Source organism: Lytechinus variegatus, chromosome 1 (genome assembly GCF_018143015.1).
Source record: "Lytechinus variegatus isolate NC3 chromosome 1, Lvar_3.0, whole genome shotgun sequence".
Taxonomy (NCBI): Eukaryota; Metazoa; Echinodermata; class Echinoidea; order Temnopleuroida; family Toxopneustidae; genus Lytechinus; species Lytechinus variegatus.
In genome coordinates, this window is record NC_054740.1 from 27,940,557 (window position 1) to 27,964,067 (window position 23,511).

The window sequence follows — 23,511 nt, forward strand, 5'->3', positions numbered from 1 at the left end:
TCATTGGCTTTTGAGTTTCAATTAGATTCATTTCATTATTCATAAGTGTTTTTTTGCTGCTGTTGGTTTTTTTCTGATGTGTTTGTTGAAACTCCAGCTGAAGCTGTGGTTGCTGTTAACGTTCCCGGAGTGTTTGTTGGACACCTTGATGTTGTTGAGTTTGCCAGTGTGGTTTTTGCATCTCCTGCAGAAATTGTTGATGCTGCTGTAGTTGTTGCTGTTGGTCAATGTAGTGTTACATCTCCTGTGTGTTTGCTGCTGTTTTTGCTCCTACTGTGCATGTGATTGAAGTACCTGAAATAGTAATTAATTTATAATGCATATGAGCAAGATACTAAACTTATTCCTAATTTCAATTTCATTGTTAACCCTTAATAGAGTGGGGGGGGGGGGGTGGAGGCACCTCTTGGTACTTTGCAAGATTTATCCAAATGGACAAGATCCTCAGGCACTCCCGGGATGACCTACCAGAATAGCCTCACAGTAAGGTGTATTAACAGGATTTTGTACTCATAACATTCAGTTGATTTTGCATGAACTCAATTCATCAAATGAATGTAAAGGGTCTACCAGTAAAAAAAATTCTGTGAGCTTTTTCGGGTAATCTTTCTGAGTCCTTTTACTCCTTTAATGAAATATTAATAATAAAATACATGATGAAGTGAGTTTGACAGTTATTTGACATGTTGCATCTTATGTGCTAGTGGTGGGGTCAATCATTATAGAAATGCAGAATATACATGTACATGTACCAATTTGGCAAGAGAAAGCAAGTCACATTATCGACCAATGATTGATATTGGTTTGTTACTTTTGCAGCTGAAAAAAAAATCAACACCTCAAACTAAGAGTTTAATTCTAAAATTTGGATTCCTGACAAAGAGCAAATCAAGAAGACAAAAATCATTCAAATTGTTATTATGACTTACTTTCTATGCCAAAATGAATCAGAATTATAAATAAGTTTAACTTACGTTTAAATCACATTTCTAGGCTCTTTATCTGGCTCTTCAAACCCTTCAGTTGTTGATTCTGGCATGACTTTCTGATACTATTTTGTGTCCTTCTGGAACTGTGGACAAAACCTCACCTGAAGGAATAAATTAAAATTTTCAAAAAATGTTTGGCACTATAATTTTTTTTCTCACATGAATACATTACATGTATATCAAAAGAAAAGAAAAGGAAACTTCATTTGACTATTAGGTTTTTGTCAGGGGGGGGGGGTAAAGGGGTCAAGATGGGTCAATATGATGAACAAAAATGCAATAGTAAGTAATACATAAGGATGAATCTCTGGTTGAAAAACGTCACTTCATGCAATTATTCCTCATAATTCATCTTGCACACACATATACACATAGTGAGGATGGGTGAGAGAGAGCGAGCATCGTCATCGTACATGCAAAAAGTATTAAATCCATCACTGATGTATAGATGGGGGCCATGCCCCCCAGTCAGACTGCAGGTCCCAAGAGAGTGGCTTCTTTCATCCAAATGATATTCATGACTTGAGATGTTTTGTATATTTAATGAGCTTGACGCGGACCATAACACCTTTTCATTCGGTCATTGCTGCTCTAACTGTGCATCGAATTTCATGAATTTGGTACCATTGTAAAGAAGAAGAATCATTCTTTCATGTCATATGTTTGGATTTATTCAAAGATTTTGTAATATAGGTTCAAAGTTTGATCTAAAATATGCTATAAAATAAATATTTTCACCTGACAAAAGTTGCTATTTTCACACTTTATTTGTGTTTGAGCCCAAATGATTTTTATATCATGATAAAGCTGAATATGTATGCTTTGAAACGATATAGGTTTCAAAATAAGAATTGGTTTAATCGGGTCAAGATCACACTTTTCATTTGCCAAGTACATAAAGCAGTTTGAAAACAAGAATACTGCATTCTGATTGGTCAAATGGACCACCCAGTGGCAAATTCCAACGGTTCCAGTGCCATGGTTCGTAGGAAGGTCACACTTCCCATGTGGTAATCTCCTCAAATACCCTGTGCCTGTTGTTCTGTGAACCTTATCCAGCCAATCAGAACTCTGGATTTCATGCAAGTACAAAATTACAGAAATCTCGTATTGTACCTTAGTGGGAAAAGTGTGATCTTGACCCGATTAAAAGGTGCCGCATATCAAGAGTGGCATTGTGAGAAAGAAAAGAAGTTCAGCTTTATGGTGATATGGATATCATTGAGGCTCAAAATAAAAAGTTTGCACAATGTGCAAAAGAAAATGGAAGAAGAAAATTAAGTTTTGAGGCACACTTTCAGGCCAGAAATTTACTTATTTAACAAAATATTGTATACAAAATAAATGACCAATATGAAAGAGTAACTTTTACTCTATCTGATAGTGCAATAATATTTAATTTAACTTGAGGTTAAAAAGTAATGCCAGTAGTTGCAGTAAACACTGATTTCATGAGAAAGTCTGGCTTAATTGTCAGTATATCATCGAGGATCTAGATTTGGTAAAGTTACATAAACTGAACTTTGTGAAATCTTGAAATCTACGCTGAAAAATGTTCACACTGAAGATCACCAACACAGATAGGCACACGTGGGACAGTGTATTATTATTGCTGGAATATGAGCTTATTTTGCTTATTTCTCAGCAATTACACAATTTCTTCCAGAATCCTTTGGCACATATTTTTTATTCATACAGACACTTTGGTGGTCATTATATTAGATTCTGTAAAAAGTCATTTTGAGATCGTTACCAATACTGGAATTTCTCTTTAAAACAGGTAAATTCTTAGACTCGAGAAAGAAAATCTCACGAATCACAAGATTTTGCAAGGATTCAGCCACGAGATGATTTGGATGTATCTGGACTTTTTGCTCATTAGCATAGGGACCTGCGGTCTGACTGCCCCCCCCCCCAATGTTTAACGACCAAGAAAGAAAAGGAGAAAAAGAAAGAAAGCGAACGAGAAAGGGTGAAATAGAGAGTATTTACTGGATATTATTACGTCAAAATCTTTCCAAATTTTGATTTCTGTATTAAAAAGTTCTAAAATTTTGCACACTCCCTTCGCTCTCTTTGGAGAACTTTTGTTCCATTCGCCATATTTAGCCCTCTCAAAATATTTGGCTCATTACGCCACTGAATTCAATTGTAAGAATTTTATGTTTGCTTAATGTAGACTTAATCTAACCCTAATAAGACTGCCAGGGTATTTTGGAGGCAGGAAAGATGGGCGGAAGGGGAGTGGGGGCCCTCAAGATTGACCGTTAATTGCGCAATTGTGAAGAAATGCAAAATGCCTGCCACAGATGAAAAAATTGTATATTTGATCATTCTAAAATTATTTAGAATTATATATTTTACTAAATCATGCATGAAATTAGAATTTGGCTGGAAATCTATAAACACAGCCCTTGAAGTTTTTGTTCAGACACATAAAAATTAATTGATATCAAATACCTTTCATATGTATTTTTTTCCTTTCTTAAGTATTTCTTTGTTTTTTTTACTTTTTTTATATTGTTGACAAAATTTTCTGATCATAAGCACAATGAAATTAATTGATTTTAATCAGTAAAAATAAACATTAACCGGTATGATACAATTATGAATTCTGGCTAGAAACAGATTTTGCATTGGATTTGTCCATGAAATCACATTTTAGTGCAATTCTGACATGTGTAATTACACAATGCACAATGTTGCATAATTGCAGAACCGGGTACCCAGGTGTCACAAATTTTGTCTGAAAACTCATAAACTTTTTTTAAAAAAGGCTTTATAATGACGCGGCACAATCTTTCACGTTGTGGATTTATCGTGAAAATTTTTGGGCTCCCACCGCCTTTTTAGGGTTAAATCAGATAGCACATCATGATGGGTTTTACTGATATTCATTCTGCAACCCATATTTCAAAGACTATCCATCATATCTGACATTGATTTTTACCTGTGGCAGTATGTTAGTCTCTGCATTTCTACAACTGTGGCCAAATATTCTACTACTAGTTCATTAGATGGGCCCATGGCATTTTTCTTATTGTAGGAGACTGGCAAGCCCTGGCTTTGAAGTTCCTGGTATATCCTTCTCCAGCTGCAATATCTGGTCAGTTGAGGACTTGGGGGCTTTGTGTCAGGAGTGGTCTTGGTAATGGCGGTGGCAATGGTGATGGCAGTGACAGAAGCAGACTTGGTGGTGGTGACTGCAATTGCAGCATTGTTGATGGTGGTATATGCCTCATCACGACCAACATTAGCTCCTGCTGCCATGCTGCTGGTCTCCATCTATTATGTTTTAAATAGAATAAAACATTAAAACAATTGATTATTAACACATCAACTTCAGAACACTAGCATATTGATAATAAAACTTGTAGATTAGCAGTCAAAGCATAAAATGAACTTCCACAGAAGACTACATGTACCTTCTAATAGAATTTCAGACCACCTTGAGGATGTTATGCTCAAAGCAAGGTTTTTATTTGACAACATTGGTCAGAGGGACATGGATTTAAATGTCAGAATACAACTGGTATCATTGGTTGATCAATCATACTGTACAATACCCCATTTAGATATATGTTGCTGTTATCTTCCACTTTACCCCTCTTAGATTTTTGGCATTGAGTAGTAGTCCCAGGGAAGGTGCTGAAGACTTTGGTACAGGTGTCTTTGCAGTATCTGGGAGGTTGCTTGCTGAATCTAAATGACTTTCTTTCGAGGGTTTCCCTGGTTTGTGTGCATTCTGTACGAGAAGAGTGAATAAAAAAAAAACATTAAAAAAAGAAAAATTGAATAAACCGAGATGCAAGAATGAAAAAAATGACTTTAAATTTGTCAAATTAATATTCAATAGTACATTTAGAATAATATTTGTTTAGAAATGAATCCTTTTCAATGGACTTGCAGCAAAATAAACATGTTTAAATATTCATGATGATTTATTAACCCTATCTGGCCCCAAAGGAGGAAGGGGGGGGGTCTTAAAGGGATGGTCCAGGCTGAAAATATTTATATCTTAATACATAGAGTAGAATCCACTGAGCAATATGCTGAAAATGTCATCAAAATCGGATAACAAATAATAAAGTTATTGAAGTTTAAAGTTTAGCAATATTTTGAGAAAATAGTCATATCATGAATATTCATTAGGTGGGATGATGTCACATCCCCACTTTCCGTTTGGTTCATAAAATCATAATTTTTTCATTATTTCATACATGTGTAAATGATGTGTCTCCATTATGATGAAATAAGTTTCAGCAATTAATATCTAATGTACTAAATCAGTTGTCAATCCAATTTTTCTAGTTCTTGGAGGATAAAATTTAATAAACATAATTTCATATAATAAAATTCAAAAGAACAATTTGAGATGTGACATCATCAGCCCACCTAATGAATATTCATGACGACCGTTTTCACAAACTATTGTTATAAACTATCAAATTCAATAACTTGATTATTTGTCATCTGATTTTGATGAAATTTTTGGCATTTTGCTCAGTGACTTCTACTCTATTTATTAAGCTACATGTATAAATATTTTCAGCCTGGACCATCACTTTAATAAGCCCCCCTCCACATGTTTTGCAATAATTCCACAGTTAGAAACATGTCCTCATATTTTTTTGTTGGTCAAGTCTCGCAGAAGTTTAGGGACCAAGTTTGCGGCATCCGGATACGCAGTAATGCAACAATGTATGAGTTCATGTCGGACCTAGAATTGCTCAAAAACATTATTTTTCTTACAAATCTAATCCAATGGAAATTCTATTTTAAATCATAAATGACAAATGCATCATTATTCTTGTACTTATTGGTTGAAAATTATAAAATCTTTGCTTTGTCTCAAAATATTATATCTATATTTTGATATTAATAGATGCTCTAAGATCTTATCTTTGAAATGGCATTTAAAAAATAAATTCATGCTTGAGCGAACATGGGACGTTTTATACTTTTAGACTTTTGGCTAATCAGCAGACTTATAATATATTCATTATCTTTGCCATAATTTTCGAAAAATGCTGTCAAATTTCACTAATAAATTTATTCATTTACCTGAATTACATTGGTTTTAATTTGAACTTCTTTTACCTTTGAATTTTGCTTCATAAGTAAGAAGAGACTTTCTTGTCAACCCAAGTGAGAAGATTTGCATTTTTAATTGGGAGAATTTGTAATCATTCAAATCCTTTTTATTATGTGAAACAAATTATGTTATGGTACCTTTGATAATAATTATGTGAAACAATTTATGTAATGGTACCTATAAAAGACATGAATCCTATTTTCAAGGGGTCATTGAATCCTTCACCAAGTTTAATTATGTGCTTGACAGGACAAACAAGAAAATATTCATGTCTTTCAATGGCAATGGTGTATTGAGTCAATTTTGAAGGAGCAAGATATGGCAGATCAGGTAAAATGCATTGAAAAGTTGTGAAGCGAGCAAGCAAAAATTTCCAGTTTTTACTAAAATATCCAATTTTGTGATTTTGACATAATATTCAGAATAATATCATATTTCACTTTCTATGTTTTCTGTTATTTTTCTTTCCACTTTTTTCCTTGGTCATAATTTTGTATTGGGAGGGGGGGAGCACCCCGAGCCCCCACCCCTCAGTATGCCACTGTTCAAAGGCATCATAACCTTTGCAGAACACAATGAAAGGATTAAAAAAAAAACACGCTCTACCATAATTTGGTTTTAAAAAATGTTCTTGCCTAAGGAAGGAATATTCAAAACTAAAAGAGAACATATTAAAAAGGAACAACACCACAACTATCCAAATAAATAAGTAGATTTGGAAATGAATTTTGACTGCATAATTCGAAAATTATGGCAAAGATAATGAAAAGGTTAAGAGGAATTCTGCTGATAGCAAGAAGTCCGACCATCATATTATGCCATTTTGGCGCAAGCTTCCTTTTTTACCCCAGACAAAACAAAAATTTGTGTTTGCGTAAGCACGAACAAAACCAAATTATTTTAATAGCATTTGAAGGATAAGACTCCATAGCATGTATTGACACCAAAATATTGAGATCATAATTTGAAACAAAAATTTTATAGACTTTTCAAATCTATCCCATTTTTTCATACGCACTGTAGAACTTGGGAACTTATTTAGAGATTTACTTAACTGTACAGCAGAGAATTCTCTATTTATGCATAAAATAATTTATCAAAAATGAATTTTAATAAATTATGAAAAATCAGCAATACACCCTTAGCTTTGCAATTTCAAAGAAGCTCATGCTAATTATGTAGGGCTAAACCAAATTTTTAATTTGTTTGATCATTTAGTAAGCGTTAACTTAAAATACACAGTCCCCTGGTACACAGTATAGGCCGAGGTCCATGGTGACCCTAACGAATAGGATAATTTTCATTTCTCTTTGGCTACTGAGAATGGAATATTCAAAACATTGTTCTGTCAAACCAAAGGTAGATAGATAATACAGAGATTATATTTCTTAAAAACACGTATGATATAGATCTACTGTACCTTCTGATGACGAGGCGGCAAATTAATTGTGGTTGGGACAGCATCCTGTCTTAGACGAATCGTTTGCCCAGTCCTGTCAAAGCAAGCATCTTCAAAATGATCAGAACAGAGTACAGAGCTCTTGGAGGAATTCGATGAAGCTTGCTTCATATTGACCATCCATACTGTGTTACAGTACCAGTTCAGTCCAACGGCTGAATGGGAATCTGCAGCAAATGTAAACACATGTCATGAAATCAATTATATATAATTAAGAAAACTCTAGGCCTACTCAGCAGCGGCCCGTTTATCAACACCTGGACAAGTGAGTCATATTTATCTACCAACCACAGAGTTAGTTCCTATCTTTAGGATTTTTAACAAGAAATAATCCATTAATAACGTTATATTGAGACTATCGGTAGAAAGTACAAGAGATGTAGCCTTAATCACATAATAGCATAATTTTCAAAAAGTTAAATTATGATAAAACTTGCAATTATTGTGATAAATCAGGAAATACATCCAATCAAAAAATAGCAGAGCCAAAACTAGAACTAAAGCTTCGGTCTCTGTTAAAGGGGAAGTTCACCCTGAAGAAAACTTTGTTTTAAAAATAGCAGAAAAAATAGTAAAAAATATTGGTGAAGGTTTGAGGAAAATCCGTTAAAGAGTAAGAAAGTTATTAGAGTTCAAAGTTTTGGATTTGTGACGTCATAAACGAGCAGCTGCCTCATGTGTTATGTAATATAAAATGCATGAATTTCAAATTTTGTATGGTTCCTGGTGACTTAATTTTGTTTTCTATTCATGATCTTGTGTGAAATGATTTGTCTATCGATATACAAAAGGTACAGTGAAAACTATTTTCAATTTTCTGAGAAAATGACATTTCTTTGATTTTTTACCATTCGCTATGTAGGAATGCTGCTCGCATATGACGTCACAAATCAAATAATTGAAATTCTAATAACTTTTTGATTATTTGATGAATTTTTCTCAAACCTTCGGCAAACTTTTTTATTATTTTTTCTGCTATTTTTACAATAAACTTTTTGTCAGGGTGAACTTCCCCTTTAAAGGGGAATCCAACCCAAATAAAAACTTGTTCTTAGGGGAATAAGAAAAATCAGTCAAGTTGATAGGTGAAAGTTTGAACACTATCTGACAAATAATAAGAAAGTTATTTTTAAAGTTGTGAATATTGGTAATCCCTAGATCCACGAGACTGCAAATTGGCCACATATGTGATGTCACAGTGATGTAAGGCAAGGACTACTCTTCCATGTACTCCAATACATAAAATGGCTAATATGTCATTTTTTCAAATGTTTTACTTCAAATTTTTATTTTTCTTTCACATGAGGACATAAAACAATATACTACCAGGGTTATATTTAGATTACTGCCCCAGGGGAAGGGCAGTTAGGAGAAAAACACAAATCCCTGATAATTAAGTACATGGCCTATGGGAAAGTTGTCCTTGCCTCTTGTCATAATTTACTTACCCAGTTGCCACTTTGAAATCTACATAATCATAGGGATTTCAATTTTAAAGCAGCCATAACTTTCTTATTGCTGGTCCGATTTCTTTCAAACTTTCACCATTCTGTTTTATCTAATTTTCTCCTTTCCAACACTATATTTTATGACCAAGGCTGGATTCCCCTTAAGTGTAAAGGCATCTGGCCGAGCGTTGTTGGAGCGGTCGTGGAGCGGAGAGAAAAAAAAATCATCACCGCTCGCTACCGTTTACCATTTTCAAGTTCGATTTGTTTTTTTGTTTTCGATTTTTCCCCCATTTTGAGAGAAAAATTCTACCCTCTTTCCCTACCGCTCCAACAACGCTCGGCCGGTGTGACCATGCCTTTATGTTGGTTGTTCAGCTGAATTTCGTTGGCTTCACTCACCAAATACAGAAAAAGATATAAAAATACTCCTCGAGACAGAGGGCTGCCAGCTGTCTACTAAAGGCAAAACATGCATCAAACATAATTAAACCATGCAGACTTGGGGATTAAAATGCCGAGAAAAATGAAATCATCACTAATTCATTTTGAACATGACTAAAAAACAAGGCAAAAGCAATTTTTGTCTCGCCCACTTATGAAAATAACCAGAAATATTGTGATTTGCGAGGGCACGCAAGAATTATATCGAAACTTCATTGTGAAATTACTGGGATGGAATAACACTTGTCATACCAGCCTTGCACGTAAACTTTAATATTGACCTGAAAATGACCTTTGACCTTACCATGTGACATCCGACTGCAGCATAAGTCTGCAAGTTTGGTTGAAAAGTGACTTACGGTTGCGGAGTTAGGTGTCATAAGAGAGTCTTGCATGTAAACTTTAACCTGTAAATGACCTTTGACCTTTCCATGTGACCTCTGACTGCAGCATAACATGCAGGTCCCCCAAGTCCATCTACCATCCAAGTTTGGTTGAAAAGTGACTTACGGTTGCGGAGTTAGGTGTCATAAGAGAGTCTTGCATGTAAACTTTAACCTGTAAATGACCTTTGACCTTTCCATGTGACCTCCGACTGCAGCATAACATGCACGTCCCCCAAGTCTATCCAACATCCAAGTTTGGTTGAAAAGTGACTTACGGTTGCGGAGTTAGTTTTCATAAGAGAGTCTTGATGTAAACTTTGACGTTGACCTGAAAATTACCTTTGAACTTATCATGTGACCTCCCACTTCAGCGTAACATGTGCAGGTCCCCCAAGTCCATCTACTGTCCATGTTAGGTTGAAAAGCGACTTACGGTTGTGGAGTTAGGTGTCATAAAAGTGTTGCATGTAAACTTTAACGTTGACCTGAAAATAACCTTCGACCTTACCATGTGACCTCTGACTGTAGCATAACATGCAGGTCCCCCAAGTCCATCGACCATCCATGTTTGATTGAAAAGTGACTTATGGTTGCGGAGTTAGGTGTCATAAGAGAGTCTTGCATGTAAACTTTAACCTGTAAATGATATTTTACCTTACCATGTGACCTCTGACTGCAGCATAACATGCACGTCCCCCATGTCTATCCAACATCCAAGTTTGGTTGAAATGTGACTTACGGTTGCGGAGTTAGGTGTCATAAGAGTCTTGCATGTGAACTGTAACGTTGACCTGAAAATGACCTTTGACCTTACCATATGACCTCAGACTGCAGCATAACATGCAGGTCCCCCAAGTCCATCTACCATCCAAGTTTGGTTGAAAAGCGACTTACGGTTGTGGAGTTAGGTGTCATAAAAGTGTTGCATGTAAACTTTAACGTTGACCTGAAAATGACCTTTGACCTTACCATGTGACCTCTGACTGCAGCTCAACATGCAGGTCACCCAGGTCCATCTACCATCCATGTTTGGTTTAAAAGCGACTTACGGTTGTGGAGTTATGTGTCATTACAGGTTTGTGACGGACGGACAGACGACATTTGGATCCCTTAGTCTCGCCTTCACCTCTGGTGGGCAGGACAAATATGTCATACGGACGTTGAGATATGCCGCGAGAGCTTTTCTCGAAAGGGTGGGTTGAGGAGGAAAGTCAAACAAAACACACCTTTTCGGGACAACCGGGGGAACTTTCCATGAAAGGCTGCATGTGTTTAATATTTTTTCTGAACCAATCGTTTCTATGAAAATTAGTCTTGAAATAACAATATAACAGTAATATAGACACTAGACAGAGGTGCATAGATGGGGGGAGGCTTGGGATGCTCTCCCCCCCCCAAAAAAAAAAAGGGAAAGAAAAATGAAATATAACATTTTCTGAATATTTTTATGTCAAGCTACAAAATGTGATTTTTTTTAATGAAAAGCTTGCTCGCTCACAACTTCTATTGAATTTTGCCTGATATGACACATCTGACTCCCTCAAAATCTTGGGCTCATTTTGTCTCTGATTATTAGGAGAAAAAGAGAGCTTGCAGTTTTTGTGATTCTGAATAAAATTTCATATTAATGAAGTAATTCAGGACACAAAATAATTACACAAAGCCATATGGAATTATGAGAAATAGTAAACAAATATATCAGGCTTTGAGAAAGTATAGTTGAATTATTTATCCGAGGTTGGTCTGACAATCACTTCCTGAGGGGCGAAGCCCCGAGGGAAATATAGTAGTTTTGCCAGTCCAACCGAGGATTAATAATTCCCACTATGCTTTCGAATGAAACGCCTGATATATTTGTTTTTTATCCAACTTTTTTATAATTTATAACCAAAATCTATGTGATGAGCTTGCAAAGTCCGGTTACTTGAGTTGAATTACCTACTTTTCTCTGAGCCATCGTGCTCAGCAGAACGCAGATCAGTGCCTGTGCCGACACATCGCTGGACTTGCCCGGGAGAGAGAGCGCGCTGGCCGGTGTGCCTGAGAGTTTAGCTAGATCCAGTTTTGTGAAATAATGATGTCAGACCTCGATATACTAGTATCCAAAAATATATCGAGGTATGACGTCAGAGTTGATATTCGGTCACATGATGCTACTTGAACCAATAGTACTATACATGATTTACTCTATGTAGGATATAATGTATTCTATTCTATAGGTGTAAGTATTTGCATAGAAGTGTGATGAAACAAATCAGTGGCGAAGTGAGCCAAAGTTTTGAAGGGGCTAGATATGAATAATTGGGCAGATCTTTTTTTTGTGAGCGAGCAAAAAAAATGAAAATATTTAACTTTATAAATATCCAATGAAAGCATAATATTCAGAAAAAATATATTTCACCATTTTCTTTTCTACTTTCTTGGTCATAATTTATTTTTGTATGAGAGGAGAGGGGGCAAGCGCCCGAAGACCCCCTCGCCTCATCTGTGCACTGAAGAAATTACTTTGAAACTGACTTTCCTTTGCAAGCTGCTGGATAATCTTTATATAATAGTTACCATGCAAGGACGGCTGCACTGCCGAGACTATTGAAAATAAATACATGAAAATGCGCAAAATTTGTGTTTTCCCTTCTTTCCTTCCGTTTTGTTTCACCTGCATAGGAGAGTAAAATTATATTATAGGCGCTGTTTTTCTGACGGTGGCGGCATCAACACCAAATCTTAACAAAAGGTTGTGTTTTTTAAATGAAAACTTAGAAACCTAGTTCATGAAATTTGGGCATAAGGTTAATCAAGTATTGCTAAACGTCCTGCCTGAGTTTCAGGTCACTCAGTTGTTGTGTGTCCGTACAGGTTGTGTGTCCACACGATCAATGTTAGAAAGTCATTTGAAAAAAGTTAGAAGCGAAGTTTCATCAAATTTTAGTACAAAATGTTGGGAAATATAAAGAACAAAATAGAAGATGATTACAAGTATTGAATTCATATTTTTAGTGTAATCCAAAGACAAAAAGGAAGGCTTCAAAAAGATTGTTTAGATTCATAATTCCGAAGCTTCGTTATTCCGAAGGTTTGGATATTCCGGAGGTTCGTTAATCTGAAAGCGAAATAAGGTTCGTTGTTCCGAAGGTCGGACGATCCAAAAATTGAAATGACGTTCGTTAATCCGAAAAGGAATAATGAGAGTCATAATTCCGAAGGTTCGTTAGTCCGAAAAAAAATGAGGTTCGTTGTTCATTTAGTGTTTTCGGATTAACGAACCTCATTTCGTTTTCGGATTAACGAACCTCATTTCGTTTTCGGACTAACGAACCTTCGGAATTATCACTCATTATTCCTTTTCGGATTAACGAACCTTCGGAATTACGCCACAAATGTTCGGATTAACGAACCCTTTTTCGATTTAACGAACATTGTGGTTCAGGCAATAATGAATTCACATGTTTTGGAATTACGAACCTTCTGAATTACGAAGTGTAACCAAAAGATAACATGTCCGGACACTGGACCCCCTCCTATATTAGTTTTGTTTTTAAAGATCGTGATGTTCCATGAGTTTTATATTTCCCCATAAAATCCCACCTTTGTCACTCGGAATATCAGATCGACTTAACGGACACGATGTTCAGCCAGATGGAGCGTATAGTAGTGGTGGTGAAGTGGAGCCGGCACAAACATCGCTCAAAGTAACTAAACTTGTACTAGTAATGAGTGGGGCTAGGACCTAGGCCAAACATACTTAGGCTACCACAACAGGCGATAGGCTTTCTTACCCCTCCAAAGATAACTTCTTAAATTGGAGATAAAATTTTACCTTCTAGGGTGACCTTTTCTTGGACTTGCCCTATACCCTGTACCATGAACCGTTTTGGCAGTGGATATCTAAGTCAGTGGGTCGCGCATGGGATCTCATTCTCACTTCTGGTGTCCATACCACATGATTTTTCTGTGCGCGGTGGCGCATCTTTGGGCCCGAGCCGAGATAGGCCTCGACTCTAACATTAGAGTCTACGGACAAGCCCAACTCATAGTCAAGGGTTCATTACATGCAGAAACAGATCTAGAGGGGGGGTTGCAACCCCCCCAAAAAAAAAAAAAAAATCTGGGGACCATTTTTTTTAAATCTTATCTTTTTTAAAAAACTTGTAATTTTATTTTATTCTATTTCTATGTCTTCATTTAATTTATTATTATTATTTATTTGGGGGGAGGGTTGGGCGAACAAATGTCACATAGTCCTTTTTGCCCCCCATCAGCTTTTTTGAGGACACGGGCCACCGCGGAAGTGACAATCTAGGCCAGGGTTGCCGATTCTCATCCCCAAACAAAAATCCCCCCATTAAAAAAAAAAAAAATGGGGGATTGCAACTTAATTTTACAAATTTTCATGGGGGTTAATTTGGCAACGACCTCTATATCAAAAATAGTGGTGTTTTAGATGCAAGGAAACGCCATTTTCACACACAGATTTTCAAAAATTTTCCCTACGTGGGAGGGGGGACACCCCCCAAACACCCTCGCTTGCTCCGCTCGGTTGGACTCGGTCGCTACGCTCCCTCACATACCACCCCAACCCCCCCTTTATAAAAGCTGGATCCGCCCCTGACATGCCACAGCGCACAGAAAAACCAAGCCATTACTTAGAAGTGGTGTGTTTAATGCCTTATGGACGTGGACATCACTTGCAGAAGTGGGATCGCAGCAAGCCAGCATGCGCGACCCACTAACTCATTAACTGTCAATTCGAAATCCACTGCCAAACATGGTTCAATGGTTTAATTTACCAGTATTAATACTAACCTCGCAATGCGTGTGGGTGCCCAAGCTAAAGCTGTTTTTAATAATCTAAAAATAAAATCACGTCAATCACTGACTCAGACAGTCAATAATTATATAAAATTTGTCATCCAATGAAGTTTCCAATTTCAACATGCATTTTGCTCTGAGTCAGTCTGAGTATGAATTTTACACCATTAATCAAAATCTAGGCCTAAATATCAGCCTGTATAATTCATTACCATTTTAGGTGTGCACAAAAGACCAATCCCCCTGGCCTGGCATGGGCATGGTCGACTACAGTAGGACCCTACACAAACTTGAATACACGGGACTATAAATTGCACAGCTTCTTGCAAATGCAAGTTTGGCAACGACTAACGAATTCCCATTTTGTTTTCAACGTAATTTTGAAGTCGAAAACATAGCTAAACTTACGAATGCAATGTCCGTCCACATTCTACCAATTAGAGAAGTTGTTTGCAGCTCTCGTTGACATGAATAACGTGCAAGCTAAACAAGAAAGGTTCACCAACATGCCGACCTGTGAGTGTGACCGTCCCGCGCCCGGATATCGATCGAGCGAAGATATCGGCTTGAGCAAGGTGCAGCCAATCAGCGACGATCTCATATTCCCTGCCAGAAAGAGGAGACAGAATTATTTTACATGGACGGAATTTTTTGTGATGTGACACAAAATCATTTTGTCGACGGAATTTTTTGTGATGTGACACAAAATCATTTCGTTGACGGAATAAATATTTGCATCGCAACGAAATGAATTTCGAGGACACAATTTTATTTCGTCTCGAGGAAATTGATTATAAGTGTGACACAAAATAAATTTTGTATACGAAATCAAACTGCATCATGACGAAATGAATTTCGTTGGAGTGAAACACATATTTTCCTACAGAATTTTCCTTCGGACAATTGGGGTGCTATTTCGTTAGATCAAAATTCATTTCGTGTGTACGAAATAAATTTTGTGGACGAAATTACATTTCGTCTCGACGAAAATTTATTTTGTGTGACAAGAATAATTTTGTATACGAAATAAAACTGCGTCATGACGAAATCATTTTCATACGAACAAAAAAACTTTTGTGTACGGAATGACGTGAATTGGACGGAATTTACCATCGGACATTTGGTGCGCCATTTTGTATGGCACGCCAAATGAAGTTTGTGGACGCAATTACATTTTGTCTAAACGAAATTTATTTTGTGCATTTCGTCGAGACGAAAATGATTTTGTGTGACACAAAATAAATTTTGTGTACGAAATTAGAAAAGCGTCATGACAAAAAGATTTTCGTCTGAATAAAAACACATTTTGTGTACGGAATTGCTTGAATTGCACAGAATATACTGGCGTACACTTGGCACGCCATAGGAGCTGGAGCGACATGATGGCAGCCTTCACGAAAGTAGCACGCACTCTTCGAGATCACTGGAAAAAATCGACAGTTTTAGTAGCTCTATCAGCGTGGGGTGCAAACTTTGTAGTAGACCGATATAAGTGAGTATAGACAGTTATATCTACCATCATTACCCTAGCTTTAAGCCTTTTAGTGCTCAGCTCACCTGCCATGCAGATCGGGAAGAGTCCCCGCTCCGCCCCCGGCGCACTGCATGTTGCCAGGGCCCCACTCATCCTACGAACGAGGTTGAGTCGAGTCCTACAGGCTACCTGTAGATTCTTCTTCTTCCAGGCTGGTACAGTCCGCCACTGGCGTATTATCGTACCTTAATTCACCACAGGTAGGGTGCCGGGGGGGGGGGGCACTCGACCAAAAATGTGGTGGGGGTGTGCCGCGGGCGAGACAAAAACGGGGGCCTTGGAGCGGGCTTATTGTAAAAAGGAGGGTCCTCGGAACGGGCTTCGGAACGACAAATGTTTGTGAAAACGGGGGTCCTTGGAACGGATCGCCAGCGTGTGAGTGCGTATGCATCCCTATGGAACGGCCATGCGTGCATGATTCAGCTAGCGCGGCCTCCGCCGGGGGAGCTCTGCGGCCGCTTTTCACCAAAATTGCAGCTCATTCAATGCGATCGGAGCGGCGTAACGAAGAATATGCGAAGCTTTGGAGCGGATTTCCCTCTTCTTTTTTCTCGATAAGAAGAAAATGCTATGCCTTGGAGCGGCTTTCTTTGTTCTTTTTCTCAACAAGGCAAAAATGCTATGCCTTGGAACGGAAATTTGAGTGTGAAAATGGGGGTCCCCTCCGCGGCACATACCCACTATGCATTATATACTGAGTGCCCCCCCCCCCCCGGGGTAGGGTGGTAGCAGTGAACAAGTGACTTTAATGTCATTTCGTCAGAATAACATTTTGATGCAACGAATCAGTTCAATTATGGGCATAATCGTGATATAGTCCCCAAATCCAAAAGTGGGGATCATTAGAATCACACCTACCAGAACGCATGAAAATCACTTCCTTTCTCCAGAACACAGTCCCCAACTCTCGCACAGCTCTGTAGCAAAATGATAACACACACAAATGAAACACACTAGGGTTCTCTCCCTATTATATACTCGTGATACAGTCCCCACTCAATGGGAAATCAAGTTTGATTTTCACGGCGGTGGGGACAGTTTCAACAGTATAGTATACTCGTGATGCAGTCCCCACGCTATGGGATACACAGTTCACTTTGTACGCAGTGGGGACAGTTTCAACAGTATAGTATACTTGTCATACCATCCCCACGCTATGGGATACACAGTTCGTTTGGCACGCAGTGGGGATAGCTCCAACAGTATCATACTCGTGATACCGTCCCCTCACAACATGAAATCGTGCTCGTTCAACAAGGGGATGGGGACAGTTTCCCGATGCAATGTGAAAGCATTTTAGGATATGGCTGCGGAAGTTGGGGGGGGGACTTCAGCCCCTACCGTTTTCCAACATAAATGTGAAAATATGACCATATGACCAACAATGGTGTGCGCCGCCTACAGGCCGAGAAAAAAGAGGAACGTATTTTTTGCAATTGAGTGAAATGAATTTGCAACATGAGTGAAATGTTTTTCGTAGCGAGAGGAATGGATATTTACGTGAAGAGCGAAATTTACTTACGGTCTAATACTGCAGCCGTATGTGTTATTCAACAAAAGTGAAAGGATTTGTTTTATCTCAGATTTAAAATGTAACAAGTGAAATTAGATTTTAATTCGTCGTGCGGACGAATGAGATGGTCTGTCGTAGATACAGAGATAAACATACATAATTATTTAAACAAATGAGTGGATATAAGTATGAAAGATAAATAGACAAACAGACATACATATTCAAACAGATACATATAACAAAGATACATAAATAGATGGCTGGAGAGATAAATGATAGGTGGATAGATTAATAGAAGATAGATATATATATTAACAGGGGACGCGAAAAACTGGAGAAGGGGGGCTTCAGCCCTCCCCCCCCCACTTTTTTCCGAAACCGTGTACAAAAACGTAAAAATGACCATATGATTGTGATTTTTTGCATGGTCCCCCCCCACTTTGAAAACCGTTCCGCGGCCCCTGATTAATAGATAGATGGAGCGTTGTGGCCCAGTGGATTAGTCTTCGGACTTTGAAACAGAGGGTCGTGGGTTCGAATCCCAGCCATGGCGTAATTTCCTTCAGCAAGAAACTGATCACAATGTGCTGCACTCAACCCAGGTGAGGTAAATGGGTACCGGTAGGAAGTAATTCCTTTAGAAGCTGTGTGCGCTATGAACGCCTAGCTTAGCCGGGTAATATAGGAGCGCCTTGAGCACCTTACAAGGTGGATATGTGCGCAATATAAATATCCTATATTATTTATCTTTAAAGATAGATACATGTAGATCGATAGATAGAGATAGATAGATAAAGAGACAGATATATAGATTTGTAGATAAAAAGTGAAAGGATTTGTTTTCTCTCAAAATTAAAATATAACAAGTGAAATGATTCTTCGTCGAAAAAAATTTTTTTTTTTTAAAAGTGAAATGAATTTTTTTCAAAAGTGAAACATTTTTTTGGGAAAAGTGAAATATATTTTTTGAAAAGTGAAAATATTTTTTTTTTTAAAGTGAAATATATTTTTTTGAAAAGTGAAATATATTTGTTTAAAAGTGAAATATACTTTTTTTGAAAAGTGAAAAATATTTTTTTGAAAAGTGAAATATATTTTTTGAAAAGTGAAATATAATTTTTTTTTAAAGTGTAATATATTTTTTTGAAAAGTGAAATATATTTTTTTGAAAAGTGAAATATAGTTTTTTTTAAAAGTGAAATATACTTTTTTTGAAAAGTGAAATATATTTTTTTGAAAAGTGAAATATATTTTTTTGAAAAGTGAAATATATTTTTTGAAAAGTGAAATATAATTTTTTTTTTAAAGTGTTTATATTTTTTTGAAAAGTGAAATATATTTTTTTAAAAAGTGAAATATATTTTTTTGAAAAGTGAAATATATTTTTTTTGAAAAGTGAAATATATTTTTTGAAAAGTGAAAATATTTTTTTTTTAAAGTGAAATATATTTTTTTGAAAAGTGAAATATATTTGTTTTAAAGTGAAATATACTTTTTTTGAAAAGTGAAATATATTTTTTTGAAAAGTGAAATATATTTTTTGAAAAGTGAAATATAATTTTTTTTTTAAAGTGTAATATATTTTTTTGAAAAGTGAAATATATTTTTTTAAAAAGTGAAATATATTTTTTTGAAAAGTGAAATATATTTATTTTGAAAAGTGAAATATATTTTTTTGAAAAGTGAAATATAGTTTTTTTTAAAAGTGAAATATACTTTTTTTGAAAAGTGAAATATATTTTTTTGAAAAGTGAAATATATTTTTTTGAAAAGTGAAATATATTTTTTGAAAAGTGAAATATAATTTTTTTTTTAAAGTGTTTATATTTTTTTGAAAAGTGAAATATATTTTTTTAAAAAGTGAAATATATTTTTTTGAAAAGTGAAATATATTTTTTTTGAAAAGTGAAATATATTTTTTTGAAAAGTGAAATATATTTTTTTTTAAAAGTGAAATATACTTTTTTTGAAAAGTGAAATATATTTTTTTGAAAAGTGAAATATATTTTTTTGAAAAGTGAAATATATTTTTTTGAAAAGTGAAATATATTTGTTTAAAAGTGAAATATACTTTTTTTGAAAAGTGAAATATATTTTTTGAAAAGTGAAAGATAATTTTTTTTTTAAAGTGTAATATATTTTTTTGAAAAGTGAAATATATTTTTTTAAAAAGTGAAATATATTTTTTTGAAAAGTGAAATATATTTATTTTGAAAAGTGAAATATATTTTTTTGAAAAGTGAAATATAGTTTTTTTTAAAAGTGAAATATACTTTTTTTGAAAAGTGAAATATATTTTTTTGAAAAGTGAAATATATTTTTTTGAAAAGTGAAATATATTTTTTGAAAAGTGAAATATAATTTTTTTTTTAAAGTGTTTATATTTTTTTGAAAAGTGAAATATATTTTTTTGAAAAGTGAAATATATTTTTTTGAAAAGTGAAATATATTTTTTTGAAAAGTGAAATACATTTTTTTTGAAAAGTGAAATATACTTTTTTTGAAAAGTGAAATATATTTTTTTGAAAAGTGAAATATATTTTTTTGAAAAGTGAAATATATTTTTTTGAAAAGTGAAATATATTTTTTTAATATTAAAAGTGAAATACAATTTTTAAAAGTGAAATGGTTCAGTGGAAGAGAAACATATTTTTTTCAAGTGAAATATATATTTAATTGTTTCCCTATGAGCGTGCCATAGATGGGGGAGGGGTCAATTTATTTCTGAAGTCACGACCTTTCCTGATAAGGGAACCATGTGGCTTCTTCTTTGTTTCCCCAAAAATTTCATTGGCTATCGAAGGTCCAATCAGCTCAAGTGAGCTGGTTGTGTGTTTACTTTCTGTTTTGAGCATGCAGACAGTATCGAGGGCAAGGTAGGGAAAAACCTCTTCATTCTGACCCTCTGACATGCGGGACCGTAACTCCATGGTTGGAGCTAGCTCGTAAATTTTGGTGAAGCCTTGTCCTTGCTTGGAATTGACCAATGAGAATCGTTCCCTCTAATTTCCATCCACGGCACTCGACGCTGATTGGATTTATCATCTGATAAGATCTCTTTCATATGACGAAGGTTGTTTACAAAACCACTGGAGCGTAATGCCCATCAGACAATTAGGGGGATTTTCTCAAGTGGATGTTTCCAAAATATTAAACAAGTCTGGTCCCTGGGGTCAAAGTTGTCAATGAAGGAGTTGTGGGCAGGAAAGGGTGTTCATATTTTGTTAGGGACGCACCATAAGATATCCAGGGGAGGGGGTTGGAAGTTTGAAAAAAACTTGACTTGCTAAATGAGCAACAACAAACTGACTCAACATCAGATTAAAAAAAAAAAAAAACTTGGTCCACTGACAAATCATCTCAAAGGTGAAAAAAAACCTTGTCTCAATGGAGGATGGGGAAAAAATGCTCAAAGAAAGGAAAAACAAAATCACTACCCTGTCCCCGAACTCTCCATCGCTACAATCTGGCATTACCGTATTTGAAAGTAACATACACCATTTCTCTCATTCCTTTCAGCCCCCCCCCCCCATTCTTCTCTCTCCCCCTCGTACGGTACCGGTAGTCAGTCTCTCTCCCCATCTCTTCCTCTCGAGCTCACTGAATCATTTGAATTCCCAGGTCATCATATCAGGACGGCCAGCATGAAGATCCGCCAAGCACCTACCTCGATGTGATTGTTGCTCGCGTACACGTGGTCTTTTTTCAGTTGTGTGTTTCCTCCGATCCTTCAGCTGCATTCATATCACATTATCGCTCCCATGCACAACTAAACCCACGACTAAATATGCACTGGATTTAATCAGTATCACAAACAAGTTTTATTTATACCGCCAAATGGGAATAAAGTACAGTTCGACCTCTCTTATCTGGCCTCCCCTTATCCGGATCTCTCTATAATCCGGACGCACACTTGCCGAGATTTTTTTTTTTTAAATCTAGTACAGGTACGTGAGGAAATGAGATTTCAATCTAAACTCAATCCTATACATAAACCCACTCTGATTACATATATTTCCCAACATAGTCACCCTACACCAAACATATTTTTCATGAAAATATCTCACCCAAATCACCAAAAGAACTTTAGGAATGATAGTTTCCAGTAAATCAGGGTGCAGCGCAAACATTTCGTCACGTTTCTCTTTTTGATTCGCGGGAAAAACAACACATGTCTTGCTAGCTAACTTTAGGCCTCAATACGGACAGCGCCATCTATCATGTTTGAGCCTACAGTCAGTGGAACAATGGCTGACATTGCGAAGCTGCGATACTCGCCGCGATGATCTAATTTTAAAACTTGGTTTCATCGAGTCATTCACTTTCTTTCGAAGTATGCTCGATGTATACCTCAGTCATTTTAGCAGGTAAATTATCCAAGAGTTTTGGCCATCGATCGATTTCATTTCAATAAAAAACACTGCCTATAATTTGCACTGACTCTGCAGTGAATATTGTCTTTACCGTACGCCCACTACAATAGTGCAGTGTAGCTACCGCCGCCGGCCTGGGGAGGCAGCCGGCAGCGCAGCTGCGTGTATTTAATATTGGGTCTCCCAGATCCGGATAAATCCCTTATCCGGATTGGTGCTGGTCCCAACGTGTCCGGATAAGAGAGGTCGGACTGTATAAAGATACATTTTTTGTATTTTCGTGATTTAAGTTGGAAACTTATTCTAACTGTAACATGTACAAACTACAAATTTGAATTGGTGGTCATGAACAAATAATTTACTTTATGGACAATAAAGTTATTCAATTCAAAATGACATGAACCACCCCCCCAAGAAAAAAGTATGGTTTTAAACAAATGCAAACGATGAATGAGAAAGAATGACATGATTTTCAAAAAGTTGAGAGTGAGAGATGAAATGATAACTTGAGGAAATGGAGGTAAAATATGAAAACATGTAGTCAAGAAAGGAAAATCAAAATTAGAATCATGGAGGAGTTGGTTTACACCCCTCTTCACTTTCTTGCACAGCCTACATAACCGCTCATCTTACTGCTGGAAAGAAGATAATGTAAACATGCTTTTCATATTCTTAGACTGATTAAAAATATAAACATGCTTTCAAAACACATCAAGTTTCCTTTATTTTTTGAAATATAACAGAAAGTGAAATAACAATTGAGAACGTGAAAAAAAAACAGAGAACATGATGGGCTCAGACTTTGGAGGTCGCGATAACATTCTTGTGCACGGTGGTGGAAGTAATTTACGAGCGTAGCCTGCCAAATGGCGCTAGCTGGGCAGAAAAAAGTGAACTGTAGTGTAAATCTTTTTCTTTAAGAGGAATGTGGAATGATTGAGGGGCACGCGACTCCAATTAATCCGCGGTTTTCTGCATGGCAACAGTTATTTTTAAAATCTCTATTGTGGTAACCCCGGAGCAATGATGACCTCATTTAAGGACATCAAGACATACATTTCACTGTTGCAGCCATATCGGCTTGCAGCATGGCAGCCGACCAAGAGCTAACACAGCAAGCGCACAGCAGCTACGGCCGGCTAGCGCAGCCAACTTTGGCCCGGCGCGGTGCGGGGAATTTTGCAACCGATCATAACGATACATTTGCTATGATCGGTGATCGGCATGAAACGATCGATCAGCATTGATTAGATCGAGATCGGCCGCTGATCCGAGAATCGGTTCCAGGGTTAGTGCTATGACACTTACTGAACCATATGGATCGTTTGTTGAATTCTCTTTGCTGTTTTTTTTAATAAAATAAGAGCATTTTTCGTGATCTTCACGTAGATACCTTCTGCTCAGCGTGGATATCAATTTTTGCCTAAAGAGGGCGCGCGATATTATTCACAAGCCGGTAGG

General features: G+C 36.4%; 2 protein-coding genes across 5 annotated transcripts in view; one reads left to right on the forward strand and one right to left on the reverse strand.

Moving 5' to 3' along the window:
- Window positions 1-62: 62 nt before the first annotated feature.
- LOC121410463 (THAP domain-containing protein 5-like) lies at window positions 63-15,247 on the reverse strand. Of its 4 annotated transcripts, none has more exons than XM_041602579.1 (6): window positions 15,039-15,247; window positions 7,505-7,710; window positions 4,594-4,734; window positions 3,940-4,274; window positions 975-1,090; window positions 63-294 (listed from the first exon to the last, which is right to left on the reverse strand). In XM_041602579.1, exons 2-5 carry the CDS (start codon window positions 7,661-7,663, stop codon window positions 1,087-1,089), a joined length of 639 nt encoding a protein of 212 aa, XP_041458513.1. In that variant the 5' UTR covers window positions 7,664-7,710; window positions 15,039-15,247; the 3' UTR covers window positions 63-294; window positions 975-1,086. The 4 variants fall into 4 exon arrangements, with proteins under 4 accessions (XP_041458513.1, XP_041458505.1, XP_041458523.1 ...); XM_041602571.1 differs by lacking the exon at window positions 15,039-15,247 and adding an exon at window positions 13,639-13,892; XM_041602589.1 differs by lacking the exon at window positions 15,039-15,247 and adding an exon at window positions 11,764-11,948.
- Window positions 15,248-16,001: 754 nt separating this feature from the next.
- Window positions 16,002-23,511, forward strand: part of LOC121410480 (acylglycerol kinase, mitochondrial-like) — a 53,649-nt gene continuing 46,139 nt past the window's right edge. The window contains exon 1 of the mRNA XM_041602608.1: window positions 16,002-16,122. Coding sequence (XP_041458542.1) covers window positions 16,010-16,122 — 113 coding nt within the window. The 5' untranslated portion in view covers window positions 16,002-16,009. The remainder of the gene's footprint in view (window positions 16,123-23,511) is intronic.